The sequence below is a fragment of the Clinocottus analis genome, unplaced genomic scaffold (genome assembly GCF_023055335.1).
Source record: "Clinocottus analis isolate CAN_PGR_092001 unplaced genomic scaffold, fCliAna1.0.p SCAF_22, whole genome shotgun sequence".
Lineage (NCBI taxonomy): Eukaryota > Metazoa > Chordata > Actinopteri > Perciformes > Cottidae > Clinocottus > Clinocottus analis.
In genome coordinates this window covers 11,685,720-11,706,356 of record NW_027175954.1, presented here as the reverse complement: position 1 = coordinate 11,706,356, position 20,637 = coordinate 11,685,720, and the positions used below count along the sequence as shown (strand labels likewise).

General features: G+C 45.1%; 1 protein-coding gene across 1 annotated transcript in view; it reads left to right on the top strand.

Moving 5' to 3' along the window:
* Positions 1-18,605, top strand: part of LOC137793216 (B-cell lymphoma/leukemia 11A-like) — a 35,632-nt gene extending 17,027 nt beyond the window's left edge. Inside the window, exon 3 of the mRNA XM_068589238.1 lies at positions 13,219-18,605. Within this exon, the coding sequence (XP_068445339.1) occupies positions 13,219-15,227 (2,009 nt within the window). The 3' untranslated portion in view covers positions 15,228-18,605. The remainder of the gene's footprint in view (positions 1-13,218) is intronic.
* The last annotated feature ends 2,032 nt before the right edge of the window (positions 18,606-20,637 follow it).

Sequence of the window (20,637 nt, the reverse complement as noted above, 5' to 3'; positions counted from 1 at the left end):
CCATTTATGTGGTATGCCATACTTCATTGTCATTATCCTCACACACTGGTGTCAGTCTCTTAAGCCTAAGCCAAACCTGAGAGGATGAGCAGTATGCAAGTGAGACCTGCTCCTGTGGGATAAAGAGTCACAAGCTTACTTTCCTCCTGTGATTTGCCCCGTTCAGACTGAGGCAGCAGATATCTGGTTCGGACAAACACCTCCCTGCCTCGATATCTCCGCTGTTCCCTCTTCCTCCCTCACCCCTTCAGTTCCTCATCACTCCTGCCATCTTATTATCTGAAAAGTCGCAGGAAAGGGGCCCCAGCGTCTCCTCCTCTTCTTCCTTTTTTTTTCTTGACTTTAGCTAAAGCAGTGGCATCACATGGCAAAATAGCCCCTCAGTTTATCAGAATAAAATGCACGTGGACACCGCTTTGTGAACCCAAAGCCCTGGAAGGAAGCTGCCCCTAACCGCTGCCTGTACCTCTGCTCTCTGTCAGTTACAACTGCTGTCAAAGCTGCATTACTGCGTCCGGCCAACACGACCAGTTGCCTTTTTTTCTGCATTAGCTTTGGGTTTCTGGGTCTTTAAGAGCAGAATATTGAGATACATTTGCTTTTAAAGGATAATGCTGGCATTTCTACTTTTAGAGGCTTGTTTAATTATAGTTTACAGTAGACTTTAGGTCACTTTATAGATATAGGTTTTTGGCTAAAGTGATTTGGCAAGCCTTCCTCCAGAGTTTGTAGGTTGGAAAGCACATTTGAACATCCGGCAGTAAGACAAAACAGCATTTTCCGCAAGACAAGAAGCAAAGTAGTAAGAAATGGTGTTGTGAAATTTGATTTTCAATTAAGATACATATTTAAATGAAAAGATAGAAGGATTGGATTTTGATTTCAAGTCAGAGTGGAGGCAACTGATACAAATTAGCACAAGATATAGGCCCAGTCATACAATTAGTTCACCTTAATAAATCAGTTGTAGCAGCTGCGTCGTCATCTGCTGTTAAGTATAGTGGCTTACTAAATGAAATTGGGGGTCACTCTTGCTAGTTTTAGTGATTAACATAAGCTAATGACTTGGACGGATGAACAGGAGGTGGAGATAAAGAGAGAGAAGGAGGGAAGAAGGGGGACGTTGTCTAGCTCCCTCACCCGCCATTAAAGGCCTGCCCCTGGACTTGGAGAGCGGGCCAGTTTCCCATGCACAGGCAAACCCTCTTTGGTTACACAAAATGTCTGCCTGTATGGCCACGGACAGAGATATTATTAGCGTTATTTTGCCTCAGTTATCTGAGAGCATGGTGCTTTTAGGCCCCCTTGTTTGAGTGGCTGACAGACACTTGAGTTTCTGCAGCAGATTAAATGAAATTTTAGCAGCTTTTTCTTGGGGCCAGGCCATAAAACCACACAAAGGAAGCAGCTGCCACTAATGTAATCTAGAATGGGGTGCTGCAGTGTAAAGCTGTCCACCACTCTTTTGTTTTTCCCTTCTTCTCCACTCCACAGCTTTTTACACTGTTCTTGACACCCTTCAACTGCACCCTTCCTCTTCAGATAATATCCCTGTTCTTTCACTGCTCTTAATTCCTCCTTTCATCAGCTACAACTCTTTGTACTGCAAAGGTGATGAAACCGGACGAGAGCAATAAAGGTCATGTGTTTTATGAGCAAACATATCTCTTTATGTCTTTATATATCTATACGGCCGCAGCAAAGGTACACAAGATAGCCATTGGGTCATGTGTAGTGCTCTCATCATAAGCGCTCTCCTCCCTGGGTCCGCAGGACGACATGTATAGAATGGGCTTATAGGTTCTTCACAGTTTGACCTTGCGCAAGCCGACAAAGTTCATTTCTCAGAACGCAACACAAGCCGTCCGACGAGGTCGATGCCCCCGCAACCTCTGCGAGAGCCAGCCAGAGGTTGTCAGCCCCTCTCAAAATGACAGGGTGGATCTTGAGAACCTGAGTTCACGTTGGCCGGTAGTGGAGTTACATTCCTGTCAGAGCTCTGTCATTGTACAGGTGACAGGGGAGAGAAAAGAAGAAAGAACAAAGACAGCAGGAGTGCAATATAATATCCGGTAATGAAAGCCTTTGTTAATTAATAATCATTTGGAGTTGACAATTGCGTCGGCACAGCAAAAGGTTTGCATGTTGCAGACGTCTTACATTGAGACTCCGCTGTCGCCTTCTGTAAATTAAGTTTTATAGTCTGTTAGAAAAGCAATGGCACAAACATCTGTTCCATAAATCTCAGATGCTGCTGCAGAACGCAGCCAGAGAAACCAGCTTTACCCATCCCCTGATCAGCCATTAATCAACATTTCCACACTTTCACACAGACTTATTTATGTACGGTTGGTTAGCTGGTAAGCTTTCCAGGAGTTAAGGTGTTGCATTGGAGAGTGCTGCTATGCTATTTAGTGCATGTGACAATAAACTACAGTACAGTTTAACACATTTCTTGAGCAAAGTTCTGACCTCTTTGTTTGGCTAAACATGATATGCTCTAGTGAGAGAGTGTGTGTGTACTTGCATCATGCCTGTGTACTGGCTGTGTGTAAGTATGTCTTGCCACTACCTGTTGTGGAATGTCTGAGTTCATGGACCCTTTCTGTGCAGAAACAATGGCTTGAAGGTGGACTCAGTCTGCCATTCAGCCCGTCAGTCAGTCAGTCTTTACATATGTGTGTTCCCTCCTGCAGCTGTCTGTGAATAAATCCTTCTGTCACCAAAGGCACACAAGCTTTCTTCACGTATCCTGTTCATCAACTCTTTCCGAGGTCTAAAAGCTAATTTTAACAGTTCTCTAAGTCATGTATGTCTAGAGGGAGAGAAAGGAATTCATGGTTTTTGCTGGCGGCTCTCTGACTGATGTTTTTGTACCTGTTACCGCCGTCCCCCTTCTCCGTCGTAAGTCTTTGTCTTTCTGTCTCTTCTGAGCTCAGCCTGTATCATCCTTTTTTCCTTAGTTATTTTTGCCAATTATAAACAGTGCTCATAAAAACAAGCGCATTTGTAGTGGTGCAACACGTGTGCATGCATACAACACACATGCATATGTGCACCTTTACGCAGCAACACCACACATGTTTACTTAAACCTGATGACCCATTAGAAATAATTCCTGCACCCCCCTCCTTTTTGCCACCCTCCTTTTCTGCTCCTCTGCTCCGCCCTCCCTCCCTCCCCAGGGTAGGTCGCTATAGCCCCCCTTATAAACATAGTGATCTATAGGAGCCCTAGACCCAGACAGATTTTTGGCATGGCTGTGCAGGTAGCATTCCAGCACGGTTTGAGATCTTAGGGCCCTGGCCTCGTTAAAAGCCTGATTTATGCTCTACAGCTGGGCACAAAGGAACCTACAGGTTGGCTACCTTAATTAATATCAAGCTCGCTACCGCTTGGACCTATGCATGTTCCTGACACACATCGAGGGAGAATAAGCCGAAGAGTCCACACGCTGTATTTTTAACAGGCCAGTGACGGTGTGGGCGTGCACGACGTGTAACTGAGAAGACCGTAGCACGTAGCCGTGTTCAACATGATTTTAAATTATTTTAGTGCCACAAGGTTAAACGGATCATTGATATAAATGCAGATTCTGTCTTCTGCTGGAACGCAGAGGGCTATGGGTGTTGACTTTCTGGGTCGCACTAGGTCCTATTGTCCACCATTTTACCCACCTCTCTTAGTTGCTATGGCGGCTGATCAGAGCACATGTCTTCAATTAGTAGGCAGGAATCTGCTACAGGGAGCCTCAGAGATGAAGCATTGTGTGGAGCGTGGCCTGCCATTGCCAAGCACATGGCTCATCCATCTTACGAACTGTTATTGATGGTAAACGTTACATGTAAGTATTAACTGGCTGAATTCACCCTGTTCTAACCCTGCAGTCTTTTCTCTGGCGTGTACAGTCCAGTCTTGGGCCATTTGAGAAAGATTATTGTGCCCTGTAATGTACAATCCAACTTTGACCCATTTGTTTGGGCAAAACCAACATGTCATGTCCCTGGTTGATATCGCATCTCGAGGGTCGTCCTCGCAGTTTTAGTGTCAACTCTTAGCACAGGGTAGAGGAAAATGAAGGAAACATTTGTAGGTCACTTTGGATCTCTGACCACTTCCTCGCTCTGCCACGTCTCTTCCTGCTTCTTTCACAATGTCTTGAAGGGACTGAATTAAGGTTGAACAGGAGGCCATTTTGCAATTTTAATTAGGATTTGGAAAGCGTCTGGGTTGAGAAGTGGCCCAGCAATGTTTTCTCCTCGATGAATTAATAATGGAACGGGGAATTCAGGGTTGGATGGATGGATGGTGGGGGGGATGGGGCCATTGTGGTCTCACTGTTACTGGCTGTGTCCTTATTACAGGATCAGGGAACTTCATGTCTTAGACCTTACTTTTTTATAACATTACAATGATTGTAACTTGTGATACTGTACCACCATTAAAAAAATGAAATGCTGAACTTGTGATACAATCAGTTTTCCTCTAAGTCAGATCTGCGGTCACCGCATGTACGAGCATATCTCCCACTTCTCTGTATCTTAGGAAATTGGATTTGCGAGCTACAGCTGACCCTGAGATACCCCTCGATCTAAAGAGTCCGGCTATTGATGCTCCCTTAACCACTCGACCACCGTGTGCACAGTCACACACAGCAGATGGGACGCGTGTTAAACCCTCAGCCTCCACTGCTCCGGGCCACGGGACACTCCAACACACTGGCCCTCTTGTTTTAAAGTGCCATGTCCCTCCACAATGCCTTGAGGCTCGTATGCATAACGAACTGCTATGGTTGGCCCGAGCTCACATGCCCTGGTCCTCTCACCCTGAGGTGGTAGGGCAGGGTGAAAAATAACTGCATGTTTAAAACAGTCCTTGTTCACTAGCATCTAAAGGATGGCCCATGCTTTAGAGCTTCTGGGGCTTCTTGGAGCGAGTTCAGGAACAAACAACTGAGGCCGACACTAGAAGAAACTTTGTGTTTTTTAACAGTTACCTACTTACGCTTTAGCACCCGATCAGGACAATGTGGTGTTTCACTGGTGATCCAGGTGCATTTCAAACCCCAAATCTTAATAAAAGGCCCACAATCCACTCCACCCCCAGCTCCACAGAGATTACAGTAATGATGGAGTGTCTTTCCCCTGTTTGGTCCGGACTATTTTTCCTTTCGCGCTGTGTCTCACTTTCTCTGGAAATATTATTTACAGTCTCGAAGCACCTCAGGCAAAGGCAGAAGGAGAAAAAGAAAATTCTTGTACATACTGGCCTAATGGATTTTGAGTTCTGCCCGGCACTAAATGAGTGGGTGGAGAAGATGAGCGGTGTATCGTGGCACAGGTGTTAAGGTAGTGTGACTTTCAGCTCAGGGAAAGAACAATTTGGAGAAACTATTTGTGTGGGTATTTCAGAAGAAAAAGAAAAAAGGTAAAGGAGAAACTGTGTTTGTGTGTATGGGGGTCAGTGTGTGTTTGTGTGTGTGTGTGTGTGTGTGTGTGTGTGTCTATGTGATCCTGAAAGACCCGTGTTAACATCTCAGTACTGTCATCAGCGTGTTAAGGAAATAGCGTGATAGAAGGAGGAGTAACAAGGGGGCATGCAGGCTGTATGAGGGACGAAGAGGGGGAGGGAGGGAGGGAGGGAGATGGAGGGAGAGAGAGGAGAGGGAATGACTCTATCCTCCAGACAGGCTGAAGTGTTTACTCAGACCAGACACACTCAGTGTGTGTGTGTGTGTGTGTGTGTGTGTCCGGACTTCCATGAACGCAGAGATACCCTGACTGCAGGTCTGAGCCTGTAGATCGGGCAAAGTCACTGCCCACTCTTCCTCTTCAACGTTTCTTTACTCACTCGCTAAGTTTATTTTCGTTCATCTCCGACTTTTACTCTTTTCCATTTTATTTTTGGCAGTAAGGCCGCTTACTTCAACATCATAAGAGCTAAATGTCACAAACAAAGGTGTGGAAAGACATTTTCTTTTGTTCTTAACGTATTAAAGAGTCACACTTCACTTCAAGTTCAGTCTTGTTCAGAGTAAGAGGTTTCTGGTGAAGTGTCTTTTAGCAAGACAGTTCATTCATACTTCAGGGGACTGCAACCTGCCGAGGCTGTGTAGAATAAATAAGTCTATCTTTGGCAACATATAAATGTGTACTCACAGTCAGAACAAAGATAAAACAAGACTATTACACAGCATTGATTTGCTCCAGTCTGCGGTTTTTGTTCCATCAACATTTTTTAATTCTTAACTTTGTGGTATTTAGTGATTGTCCTGTTAAGTGTTACATTACGGTCCGAGAGCTTAGATTTGATTCTTTATTGCCAGCAGTTTGCTTTGACGTACAATATGTTGTAGTTGTTTGTTTTTTGTAGCAATATAACAGCGACTGACATGCTGGCGTATCATGATTTCTGTTAGTGCCTCATGTGGCTCAGCATATTCACCAGTAAAGCTGTTGATGATCAGAGCTGTATAGTAATGTGACTGTTGTGTCTTCTTACTTCTTCCTAGTCCTTTTCCGTGCACTGTGTGTGCCGTTCTGTCCAGCTCGCTGCACACATGTCTATGAAGAAGAAGGGAAAAGGAGGCAAGGTCCGATACATGGCCTTGTATGCTCTGGTGAAGCCAAATCGCGTCCGTACCAAATGGTATGCAGGCTCATAACGCGCTCCACTCGTCCAATAGCCGGAGACGAAACACTTTTGACAGTGTCGAATGCCTTGCCCTGGGGGCCTTATCATCCACTGCTGCTTGCCTGCCTCCCTCCGCTGTTTCTGCTCTCCTGATGCTATCTATCTGGAGATTTATGCAGAAATGTGCAGCTAGTCGACCTCCCTGGTCCCCCTCCATCCTTTCTGCAGGGACGCCAGCCTGTCAAAAGCTGAGCTATGCAGAGATAGTGAAGCTCAGGCTGTTGGCCTCATGTCTTACGGAGGCTTTTTTGTCAGTACACTTCAAACAGGGATGAAGCTTGTAGGGAAAGACAGCAGACGCTCTCATGTGAATGTTGCAGCCCATGTTCTGAAAGTAAAGAAGACAAAAAGGTCTGTTTTATGGTGAGCCATTGTATTCCATTGAATTCAGTTTTATTCTGTTATTTTCTTCATTAGCCTATTTTACTCTATCCTCCTCGCCTTAAGCTGTAGTTTATTGAGACATATCTTTTCTTTGACAGAACACTTTTCACATTTCCCCTCTGAAGTGCTCAAAGACTCGTGGCCCATCTGGGATATTGCCCGAGTCCAAAAATACTCCTGCTTGATTAAGTCTTCTTATGTACCTGGATATGTGTGCTTAAACTGACACTTTGCAGTTTCTTTGATTCCACTTCTTTATTTAATACCTACTCCGTTGAGCGTTGGCTTTTGTTGACGGCGGTTTGATCCTGTGAAGCGGATCCCAACTCAATAAATAATCTCTGCGGATGCTTACATAAGCGATGGTCCATTTAATTAGACTGGTTAAGCTTAGAAGCCCAGAGGTCTTTTCACTGTACCATTAGAGCTAGGATGAGAAACAACAGCGTGCGGCCTCCCACCGTCTCTAGTAAGCAGAGAGCAAATAATGATCTGCATCAGAGACATGGCTGGCCCAGGCTATTATAAGGTCTGCCGGACCGAGCCGCATCCAAGCACGAAGCTGTCCAGCTGGGCTTAGTAGGAATGGATGGATATATGGAGGGATGGAGACACGGACGCACGGACGGCTGGATGGGTGGATGCATGGTCAGTTCAAATGCAGTTCAACCGAGCAAAGATGAAAGGAAGAGTAGGTTACGCAGGGAAACAGACAGGGTAGAGCGATGCTAATTTTGAAATGAGTGTAGCAAGTGTATTACATACTAATGTCCGCACATACACACACAAACACACACACACACACACAACTGCGTGCATACAGAAATGTGATCATATTCGCTAACAATGAGCATGCATGTCCGTTGGAAACTCACACGCATGCAAAATCACACACATGAAAAACACACTGACATCCCTGGCACACACTCGCGCGCGCATACATACACACACACACACACACACTTGTCTATTGTGTAAGGTGCACACATTCATTGGCCCGTAAGTGGGTGCCATCTGTCCAATGGTTCCTTGTGGCTCAGAGAGACGCCTCAGATCCACTGTTGCTCTTATCAACTTTGAGGAGAGGGGAAAAGGAAAGGTAAGAAGTGTAAAAGTCGGATTGGAGACCAAGCCACAGGCAGCAGATTACTTTATGCTGGGTGCAGGCCCTCAAAGATCACCCTGCATCTTTATCTGATGTTCTGCTTCCCCCTTTGCTTGTTCATGCCAGCTAGACTTTTCTTGTCCCAGTCTACTGCTCTCTTAGTTCTCCATTCTTTCTTCTTCACACCCCCTCTTTCTACGGCTCCTTTTTTTTTCACTTCTCTATGTGTGTGATATGTGTCGTGGTTTTGTGGTCGGCTCCTCTCAACTCTGTCATGTGTGACTCCAACACCAGACAGCATTGCAGACCCCCGGCCCATATCACAATTGTAAAAGGTTGTGATTTGGGCCTGTTCTATTCCCTGGCTGGCTTTCTGTTTGGTAAACCGTATTTCCTGCATCCGGCTTTGTCTCAGGAACAAGTGTTGGTCAAACAAGCCTTTTGTCTGTGGCCAGTGGCTAAGCACACCACAACGAGTCTGGCCCGGGACAAAGAAGTGAGTGTATGAGCCCTGGTGTGTGTGTGTGTGTGTGTGTGTGTGTGTGTGTGTGTGTGTGTGTGTGTGTGTGTGTGTGTGTGTGTGTGTGTGGCGGGGAAACACAGACAAACAGAGAGAGGTAGAGAAGTAAAGAGGAAGGTCAAGGCCAGCCAGCTGCTCTATTAGGTATTTTCAAAAACGGATGCAGAGACTGATAAAACATCTTCAGGTGGCAACATGTATGAGACACCAATGAATGCAATGAAATAAAGCTGCTCTCACACCCTAAAGCCTCTGACGATGCGTGATTATAGTTCAATCCTTTTCCACTCAGACCTTCAAGTCAGGTGAAAGTCATGTACAACAGACTGGATTAGGAAAATGCAGGACACTAAAGAGCAGCTCTAATGTGTGCCTTGTGGAGCCTCCACAAGTTCCCCACTGTCTTCCTCAACCTGTCCTCTGCTGCTTCCCCCTTCACCCCTAACCAATCCCTGACTGTGAATACCCTAATGACATAAACAGAGTAGTAATCACATTAACGGCAGTTACGGCTGAGGCACTCTTAAGAGGCACTGTATTGACAACCCTCCGTCTTCCCAAGGCACTCACTCCTACACCTATAAACACTTATGAATATTGGCAAAGACCCACGATTAGCATAATCACTTTTCAGGTGTGTGTGAGTGCTCCAGAGCCCCAGGCGACTGATAGCTTTGGGAAATGGCCGTGAGTTGCTGTGTCCCGAGTGTCTCCCTTTTTCTGTGCCTTCTCCTTCCTCTTTCTCTGTTTGGAAGGCCTGCGAGCTAATCCTGTTAGCTTGTTCCTCCATTAGCTAAATGACCAATATCAGTGAGAGCTGCATGGTCACACCAGGACGGCCTGAGCCCACAATCAGGCTTGGTCAAGGACAAAACTAAATAGAACGGAGGTCAAGCCAAAGTCTGCAAGCTTTTTGGATGTATGGCTGGAAAGTTTGAAAGAGTATAGATGGTCGATGGATGGTGGGTTTGTTTGAAAGATGAAGGAAACAAGTTGAGGGCAGTTTTTTTTCTTTCTTTTTTTCTTTTTTACGTCCTTAACCTGCTAACACTGGGTCGAGGTCATTGTTGTCTTGGCGTCTATTGTTTTATTTGTTTGTGTTTGGGCCTGTTTTTGGCCGCTGGGGATAAAAGGAGAAGGGGTGATATGTTTCCTCCGTGTGTGTGTGTGTAGGTGTGTGTGTGTGTGTGTGTGTGTGTGTGTGTGTGTGTGTGTGTGTGCGTGTGTATGTGTGTGCGTGTAAGTGCATGTATGTGTGTGTGTGTGGTGATTGAGAGAGTGCGTGTGAGACTGGGTTTGGGGGGTTGGGTCACTAACAATAGAGCACTCTGCATGAGCAAAGTATACGTGATGCCTCAGCCTCCTGGACTGCTCGTGGGTATTGCTTTGTCTGGTCAACGCCGTTGTCTGGGACGCTGGCGTAAACATGGTGTCAGCCGCGCAGGCGACCATATCTGCTGCTTAAGACGCCATCATTTCCCCACTGTCCGTGTGTCAGTTGTCCATTTGCGTTTGCATGAGCCCTGGATCCGATTCTCTTCCTGATATCAGCGCACTGTGTCCGTGAGGCACTAGCCTCCCCCAGCTTTGTGTTGCAACGCGCTGAAACGGCTTTGAAGGAGTTGTTAACGCCCCTCTCTCTCTTTTCCTTTGACTGCTCTGTGTCTCTCCTCTGTGCTCTGCCTCTTTAGTTCTTATATTTCTCTTTTTCATGATTATTGTTCCTCTACTTTTTTTCTGCTCCTGATCCTCCTTCCATCTCTCACTTCTCCTTATATGCTTTCTGTCTTCTCTCCCCCAAAGTCCCCTCTCTCAGCCTCTGCCATGAAATGGTAGCTAAGGGGTTGTCAGTGTGGTTTCTCCTCTCTGCTGATCCTATTTCAAAGGGACCTGGAGATCCAGCATTAGCCCGAGCTCTCCTGCTCTCCACAGACTTAGAGTTAATGGAAGGAGAGAAACAGACGGTCGGAGTGAGAGGGAGCTCTCCTTTATTCCATTAGAGGACAGACTCGTTTATAAGATCATCCTTTCTCAGTCGCACAGTTTTCTCCTCTTCTTACTTGCAAAAAAAAAAGGAACCTTCAAGGCCGTCAAATGCCTCGTGAGAACGCCTTTTCTCCTTTTGAATAACCATCCTTCCATTTCTTTTGACTACATCTGTCAAGTTGTGAGGTTATTTAGACATCCTCTCTGCCATTGTTATGAATTTGGGCATGCTTTAGTTTGGCTTGTTGATGCCCATCAATGCGACCACTGTCTGGATGGGAATAACAATAATTGTCCCCGCTTGTGGCATGAGCTCAGTTTGTCAAATGTCCATAGATGGCCTGTGATTGCATAGCACAAGACATGCAGTTTCTGATACATAAGAAACTGGATTGACGACCAGCTTTGAAGTGTTGTGGCCCCGCTGTCCTTCAGATGTGTGGGTTGTCATTAGAAATGTCCCCTTCACGCCACACTTCTCTCCCTTCCGTTTTCTCTGCCTCCTTCCTTCACTGCCATGATCCCTCAGTGCTTTCTTTCCTCTGACAAACGCGGCTATGTCTCAGTGGAGAGGACGACTTTCGAGCCAACCCCCCAATCTCCCTCTCTCGTCCTTCACAATAACAGAAAATTTCATCTATTTTCCACCTCATGCATACGCACTCCTCTCTGCTCACACATTAAGACAGGGATGAGGAAGTGTGCATAGGCTGCAAATCAAAGCAAAGCGAACAGGAGAGGCCAGGTTATTGCAACCGTTTTACGAGAGATATGGGGCTTTCTATTTAAAGCCATAAAAACACACATAATCATAGGAAACACACATATAGGCAAAGCCAATGTAATGGGCACATTTTATTTGTACTTATGAGAGAAGGAGCAAAAACGTGTACGGGCAAATGGCTTTTTTATGATGGAAAAATTCCATGGTGGGTCAAAGCCCCTTGCAGGTGGCAGCAATTAACTGTAATTTCTGCAGATTGTAATGATCCATAATTTACCAGTATAACCCCCTTCCAACTCTTTTCAGTCAAGAGGAAAAGGTTTGCGTGGAGGTTTGATTGGGTGCACATTTTATGCCGTGTTCTGGTCTTTAAGTGAGATTGTTCGGAGGGGGCCACGGTGGCCATGGACACACGAGATAGAAAGGAGAACCACAAAACAGCAATCTGTTCCGTCTATTGCTCATCCACAACGTCCTTCTTTTCGCTCAGCAGCCGTCTTCTCTTGCTACCCCTTCTTCACCCCTTTGTCTCTTAGCCACAGCAGGCTTAAAACATGCACGACTGTCCATCCACCATCTTAGGGATCGTTTATAGTCGCAATCACACACACACACACACACACACACACACACATGGCCTATCTTCGTCTCTCCCTCTCCCTTGTTCTCCCCGTCTGGCACAGTATGGCCATGGTTTTGGGTTCAGTGTCTGCAAATGACTTCAGAAAAATGCCCTCCAGTGAAAAAAGAAAAAAGAGAAGAAAGGATAAGAAAGCCAAAAGATGAAAGAGGGAGCACATTTGCAAGTGGCGGATGCTTCTTATTTTGCATATCTCTCACTTCTGCTTTCCCCTTCTTCTCCTTTTCTATTCACCTGAGAGGATTTAAATAAATCCATAAAGCATGAAATATCAGAAATAGAAAAGTAATGCATGAAATGCATTTTTATAGGAGCCTCCCCACCCACACACAAACAGTCAAACACAATTTCTCCCTTCGCTTCTTTTCGCTGTGAATGTGTGTTTTCTTGTGATAAACGCTGGTACAATTTATCAACATGTGACCTCTTATTTGTATTCAGTATTAATATGCAGCATCAGATACATGTCCCACTCTAGCCTCGCTAATTCTGTAAACACGGCGTTGGAGGAGAGATGAGTGTGTTTAACGAGATTAGGCGTGCGTTGTCAGGCAAATCTCCGGTCAGTGTGCAAGTGCTATTGAAAGTCAATTATTGTTTGAAATATTGCTATGCCTTCTCAACTGTGTAAATTGTGTACTTGCTGCCAGAGATATCTCTCATTATTGTTGAATTAATTCTCTTGTTAAGTGTACACCAACTGGAAATTAGTGCTGGTTTGAATTTCTTTTCAAATACACAATAAATCTATCGCATATTTTTGTAATAGTTCAGGATTTCAGAATTATTTTTTTGTTTAAAATTATACATTATACAGTGTGTTAAGATTCAGTCATGCGCAATAATCTGAAAAGGAAGAAGGAAGATGTATTTATCTTTCGCAATAAAACATTTTTTTCATCTAATACTACGTCATTTTTTCCAAGAACAATTGGTGTTGTAATGGGCTTTTATTTTGAAAGTGTCAGAGATAAAAAATAAAAAAATAGCTGTGAGTGAACTCGATGATCATATAGAACATTTTGCTACATATTTTATAGCCTCACTTTCATCATTGAAGTTTCATGATTCCACAGTTAGTTGTTCATTAAGTTGTCTTATTATTTCATCAGGTTCATTGGAAATTGAATAACGAGTTTCCCTCTCTGTGTTCCCTTGTTTGTCAGATAAAGATGAGCCCAGCAGCTACATCTGCACCACCTGTAAGCAGCCCTTCACCAGTGCCTGGTTTCTGCTCCAGCATGCCCAGAACACCCACGGCTTCCGCATCTATCTGGAGAGCGAACCCGGCAGCCCACTCACCCCCCGCGTGGCGGAAGCTCCTGGGATGGGGGGCGACTGTGCCTCCCAGCCTCCCCTCCATGCTGTCCACTTGGCTAATGGCAGTCCTTACAGCCTCCTGAGGATGCCGGGCTCTGGATCTGGCCGGGATTCGGCATCCACACCTCGCGAGGGCCGTTATCCCCGTACCCCACCACTGTTCAGCCCGCCACCGCGCCACCACCTCAGCCCTGATGACCTAGCCCTGGCAACCCACCATCCCAGTGCTTTTGACAGGGTGATGAGGCTCAACTCAGTGCCACTAGAAGCCCCTCCAATGGACTTCTCTAGACGTCTACGTGAGCTGGCTGGGAATGCCACCGGGGCTTCCCCACCACTCTCCCCTAACAGGCCCAGCCCTATGCAACGGCTGCTGCAGCCATTCCAGCCAGGTTCAAAGCCTCCATTTTCAGCCACGCCTCCCCTCTCCACCTCTCAGTCACCTTCTGGATCACGCTCCACCCCCAATCCTGTATCCAATGCAACCCAACCGGGCACACCTCTCAAGTCAAAGTCTTGTGAGTTCTGCGGGAAGACCTTCAAGTTCCAGAGCAACTTAATCGTTCACCGGCGTAGCCACACAGGGGAAAAGCCATTCAAATGTCACCTGTGTAACCATGCCTGCACCCAGGCCAGCAAACTGAAGCGACACATGAAGACGCACTGTCAGAGCAAGTCTTCGGGGCTCAATGCCAAGTCAGATGACGGCCACTCGACTACAAGCTCCCCCGAAGCTGGCACCAGTGATCTGATAGGCAGTGCCACAGATGCTCTCAAGTCAGTGGTGGCCAAGTTCAAGAGTGAGAACAATGGCCTGTTGCCTGAAAATGGAGAAGAAGAGGAGGGAGAGGAGGAGGAAGAGGAGGAGGAAGAGGAGGAGGAGGAAGAGGAGGAAGAAGAAGAGGAAGAGGGGGAGGAGGAAGAGGGGGAGGAGGAGGAAGAAGAGGAGGAGGAAATTGAGACTAAGCCTGGAGTCGAAGACGAGGAGGAAAGGAATGACTATCGTTTCAGCCTGCTGCTCGAAGGGGCCCGCCACCACCAGAACAGCGAGGCCCTGCACCCACACCGCAGGAGCTCGTCCCGGGACCCTGCCGATGAAGACTCAACCTTGGAGTCGGACCGAGCAGAAGTTGGGACCACCATTGCCATCAATGGCCTGGGTCCTCTATCCACTGACATCCTGTCCAGGAAGCTGCTGAGGGGTCGGGTCAGCCCCGGCTCCCTCAGTCCCCTGTCCAAGCGCATCAAGGTGGAGAAGGACCTGGACCCCCAGACGCCCACCATCCCAAACACAGAGAACGTCTACTCCCAGTGGCTAGCTGGCTACGCTGCCTCACGACAACTCAAGGACCCCTTCATTAACTTTACAGGTGGGGACTCCAGACAATCGCCCTTTGCCTCCTCGTCTGAGCACTCGTCAGAAAACGGAAGCTTGCGCTTCTCCACTCCGCCCGGCGAGCTGGACGGGGAACGAGCCGCTTCAGGACGCAGCGGCACCGGCAGTGGGGCCAGCACTCCCCACGGCGGCAGCGGGAATGGCAGGCCGAACTCCAAGGACGGCCGCCGCAGTGACACCTGCGAGTATTGCGGCAAGGTGTTCAAGAACTGCAGCAACTTGACAGTGCACCGACGCAGTCACACTGGAGAGCGGCCCTACAAGTGTGAGCTGTGCAGCTACGCGTGCGCCCAGAGCTCAAAGCTCACCCGCCACATGAAGACCCACGGACAGATGGGCAAGGACGTGTACAAATGTGAAATCTGCCACATGCCTTTCAGTGTATACAGCACTCTGGAGAAACACATGAAGAAGTGGCACAGCGACCGCCCTCTGGCTAATGACATTAAGACTGAGTAGGCAAAGAGCAGCATGCTGGCAGCTCTCTCTCTCAGCTCCCCTGGCTAAAAAGCGACCCTGGCTAACTAGCCAATAAGTGAGGGGAAAGGACAACAGGGTTAGACACCAGTACACGGTACAGCCCTGTTATCACCCCCGACTGGAAAAAGCTGAATGCATGATCCATCATTGGGGCAATACTATTGCATCAAACGCAAAACTTTTTGAGCCTTTCTATTGTGCAATAATTTACACGTTTTGTATTTTTTGTAACTGGTCGGCATGCTCGGTGTGGTTTGGCTACTTAGAGAGAAAATTGTCCTCGGCTGGTGGGTTTGGTTGTACGTGTTGCTGTTGATACTTTTGATTTCTTCAATGTAAAAAAAAAAAAAAAGTTAGTTATGAGAACCCATGCTGCATACAGTACATACTGTTTTACATATCATGTACAGTTTTGTGTTCAAACATAGTGGACAGTGTCACATTATCAAAACATCAAGACAAGCAGGGTCACACTTAAAACTGATCTTTGTGAAAGATTTTCCATGCAAGATTGAGATAAGATATATATAAATATATACATATAGAAATTGGGCTGCCTATGAAATGCTAGGCACGAGCGCCATTAAATATTTCTTTGACATACAGCAATGAAATTAACAATATGGTGTAAAATGACAACAAAGAGTGCCTTGGATATTTTACCTGCATTAGTTAATCCTCCTTTTTGCTATAAGCTCGGAGTTTCAGCTATAGAAGATTACAGGACATTTTTGTGCACATATGAAATAAGCAGGTCCTTGCATCAAGCACCTGTACAACCCTGTCGTTTTGTGACTTAGCAGAGCATAAGGAACCAGCTGAAAAAAAAAAGAAAAAAGAAAAAAAAGAGTATGTGTACCTCTGGTAAATCATTTATCTGCCTGACTCATGTATATTGTTATTCTCCAGATTATGATTCTGTTTACTGGCATGGTACATGCTAAAAAGGAGTATGTGTGTAGAGTTTTGGTTTAGGTGTTTATGTTTTCCGGTACATGTGTACCAAACTGAGAGGGTATAGTCTGACGAGTTGTTTTAACCAACGTAATGCTCTTAATTTTCCAGATTGTTTATTTTCTTTGAAAATTAAGAGTTTGCAGGTTTTTGTTTGTTTGTAAGTATCGCAGAATTATGTTTCTTCAGTGTCAGCCACGCAGCAGTGTAGCCAGCAGCCACTTAGAGACCACAGAGTGGGTTTTTTCACTGTCCTACGTCGGACAGATTTTGGGTGGGGGTGGGGGTTTGGGCTGGTGTCGGAGGGTAAGGGTTGTGGGGAGTGGGTTGACCAGGTGTCTCTACAATTCAAATGTTTATGTCCTAATAGCGCTTATTCTCTTTACCGCATTCGAAACCCTGAAGTAATCTGAAACATGTTTTATCAACTCATTGAAAACTATTTCAAATGTCAAAATCTAGAGTTAAGAATTTAGAAAAAGAATTCAACAAATTGGACGTCCCACACACGTTTTTAAGAGTCACATTTTGTTTGGGCTTCTTTTCAGTTAACATACTCTTGACCTCATTGTGGTATTTTTTTAATTATTTTTTATTTCCATCCCGTCATTGTTAATGATATAGCACTTGTCACTCTGCCTTGGGTTCTGTATCTGTCTCTCTAATCGGAGGTACAGTCGGTTGAGTATAAAACAAGGACCAGATTTCAGATCTGGGACTACCTACATGCACTGTTCAATTTTCCCAGTTTACAGTCGGACGCTCAAGGGAAAACTTGCTCTTATGCTGACAGATTAGTGTGGTGTCATTGCTTTGCATTAAAAAGAGAAAAAAAAAGAGAAAAAAAAGAGTTGAACTAGAAACTGTCGCCAGCCATGTCTCCTCCCGAGGAGCCAAACATTTGTTTGGCCCTTGGGGGTATCAATGCAGGAACCGCCATAGAAATATCCTGCTTCATACCGACTATAGAAATATACAGCTCAGTACAGAAAGGAAAAAAGTCTACAAATTTGATTTTAAAAGATAAGTAAATTGTGTTGTTGATTTTTTTTAAAGTAACACTTCAATATCTTTAGGGGAGAATCTTATTTAAATTTTGTTTTCAGTTTTTTTTTTTATTGTTTATTGTTGTTTCTCTTTTCTGTCTTGGTGACATCTGGGACTTGATCACTATGTAATGAATTGTAATGAACATGTCTCTCATCTTTTTTGCCTTTACTATACACAAGTCTTCAGGTTGAACACAAATTTGCATTGGGGAGAGATTTATGATATATGAATATATAGAGAGAACTTAAAACACATAGGAAAATGCACACTCATGTAAGTTCCTATGTTCAAAACACATTTATGGTCTACTTTTTTCCTGTATTTAGAATGGTATTTGAAATTAATGTTCACTTAGTGTAGGCACTTATAGTATTTATGTTGGAGCCTGTATTTTTAACTGTTTTGCCTGTACTCTTTAAAGGTTTCAATGTACCCTTTTTTCTGTAGTGAAAAAAAATCCCAACAAGCTGCCACCGTATATTTTCTTAATTTGGCAGGATAATATAGTGTGAATAATTTGTATGCTTGAAAATAAGTTTGTTTTTGAAAAATAAAATGTTGTGGAGTTCCCCCAAGGGTGAAAGGTCATGTAATGGCCTTTTCAGGCAGTCCCGCTGGAGAGACCACAATGAGGTAAAAACAGGTGGTTGTACATATCTTTTTAGTTTGTTTTATATATTTTTCTCTCCTGCCATTTTATATGCAGTAATACAAGCTATTGTTGGGTTTTCTCGGTAGCCAACTTTTTACTGTCCTTGAACATGTACCACCTAATAACATTCCAGCCGTTTTTGAAAAAGACCTTTTGTCATATGCAATCAATCCAACATCAATCTGAAAAGCATTTAGGTTTTTTTGTTTTTTGTTGTCATTTTGAATTTTTTTCATTGCCAAAATAACCATGGTGCTTTATAATTTAAATATGGTACATCTCATATGCAAGGCATATTCTAAATAAATCATAGAATAAAAAAAAAAAGTTTGGTACATGTTATCATTGCTGATGGTTTTGAGGTACATTTGAGTTTTCAGCCTGATTCATCCTGTGTTCTGTATTTACTCTCAAGCTATTTGTTCTGAACTGAACTTGAAGTTGACTTACGGCATTGGTCGACATTATTTATTATGACTATACACACACATGCTCTGTTCAGAACAGAGTCACTGCAAAACAAGTCAGTTAATTTTTCTCCCTCTTGATGAATTGTGACGGCTTAATTTCTCTGTTTGATGACCGAAGGTCATTGTTGACATTCATGAGTTTTTGCTCGACTTACAGATTTGGTTGTTGTTATTTTTCAGTTATGGAGATGCCACTCTATTTTCAGCTGTTGTCTGCATTATTCTCTTCACTCAGCCATTTTGTCTTGAAAAAAATAAAAAGTATTACATACATATCTGAATTTGCTGCATTTGTTTTCTTTCTTATTGGGCTCTGCATGTTCACTGTCTAACTAAACAAACACTATAAAAGACTATCCAGAACCACCAGCACACACTCAAGCACTACTGCACCCAGGTGTGTTTGCATGGCTCAGCTTAAATCACCCGTCATAGGAGGTGGAAGTTCACCAACATATCTCTGGTCTGTGGCCTTGTCAGGTCAGCAAAGCGCCTGTTATATCTCCAGCAACCCTCCCATCTCCTCTTGTCTCTCTCTGTCTCCCCCCCCTTCATCTTTTTTTCCCCCGACCACACTGCTCTTTTTTTTTTTTATTCCTCCATGTTTTTTTCATTACGCTGTCTAACTTTATATGTCCTCCTCTGTCCCAATCTCTCTCTTTTCTTCCGACCTTTTCCCTTCCCTGTTTCCTCCTCTCCCCGCTCAAGCACTGGAGGGCAACGTGACAGACTAATCGCTCTCCTTGTCCGAGCCCGCCGCTGTTTGCCTAGCAGGGCCAGATTAAAGTTCACAGATAGAGAGAGGTTCCTGCTTGGGCCAGGTGTTGACAGTTAAGATAAAGCAGAGTCGCAAGGAAGTGGAGGGGGTGGCTGGGTGGTGTTGGGAGCAAGGAATTTTTAGCCTGTGTGTGTTCTTGCACATATACACATTTATAATGTTCAGGAGGGGGGTTACCCCCTCCCCTTTGTCTCTGATCTCCCAAGTTCAATGTCGAGAGAGCAACAATGCTCGGGCTCACAAATCCCGCCACCAAACAACCCGTGCATAGCAGACATACTTTTCCCATAGCAGACTCACGGCCCTTGCCTACCAGGCCCTGCCCCCCTCCTCCTTCTTGTGTAGACATATGTCCTTAACTCGTAAAGGCAACAGTCAGGATCGGGTGATTGAAAGGGGACTTTTCAAAAAGGTTGTCATGCCAGAAGTAATGCATACAATCCCGTTTGAGTAGTTTCTTCATCAAACATGTTTTTCATTCGTAAAAACAAGATGTTGAAGAAATTAAAAAAGTGTTATTTCTGGCAAGTCTAAGGAGGATACACTGGCTGTGTGTTGAAGGACAAGGATTTATTAGTTCATTATGCTAATCAAAAACTAGCTCACAAACACTCTTGAAAAGATAAGATCCCTCCCGACCCCCTCCCTCTTTTGCTCTTCTTTTCCTACTTCACCTCTCTCTCTGTCCTAACTTGCCTGTGTTTAAAGCAGCGGAGGCCTCCCAGGCATAGCTGGGGAAATCCTGTCCAGTAGAGAGTCGGCGCGTTGAATCGACTCTCTAATCCTAATATGCCACTTCTCCCTGTCCACTGCTCTCCCTCTATTCCTCTGCCTTCCTCTGTCTCCTCCTTGTGTCAACTGTCAGTGGATCATCCCTCTTTATCTCCCCTACTTCATTTTCTTCATTCCCCACATTATGCACACTCTGTCATGCTTCGTTTCTTTGTCCATTCCTCTTCCTGTAGTTTTTGCCTCTGTTTCGGGCTAATTTTTTCTTGGGCCCGAGCCCGTTCCTCGAGTGTCAGCGAGTAGAGGAAGGCTGAAGAGCAGAGATGGAGAGGCAAACTGCAGCTGTGCTGTGCTGCAGTGAAGAGGGGGCCTCGTCCGGGCTCCTTGGAACAATATAAAAGCACTAATCACCCAGGACAGCTGACACCCAGTGCCTCACACATATACACACACTGTGCTCCACACACACTTAAACACACACACACACACACACACACACACAAAGATCTGAGGATTGCCAGTATAGGGTGGAAGTAGAGGAGCTCTGCCCAGACAAGACTTGCAGGTCTGGCTCGGCTAGAAAACAAAGTCTGTGTTTTGTCTATGGGCAGCAACGCTTGGGGGCTGAAAGTGCTTTCTCTCAAACATGCGCATATTCGCCCATAGACTGTGCCTATGCATGCACACTCATACCTACTGTACAACAGACAAGCACACACACACAAACTTAAAAGGCAGTTAAGTGCATAGGAGTAT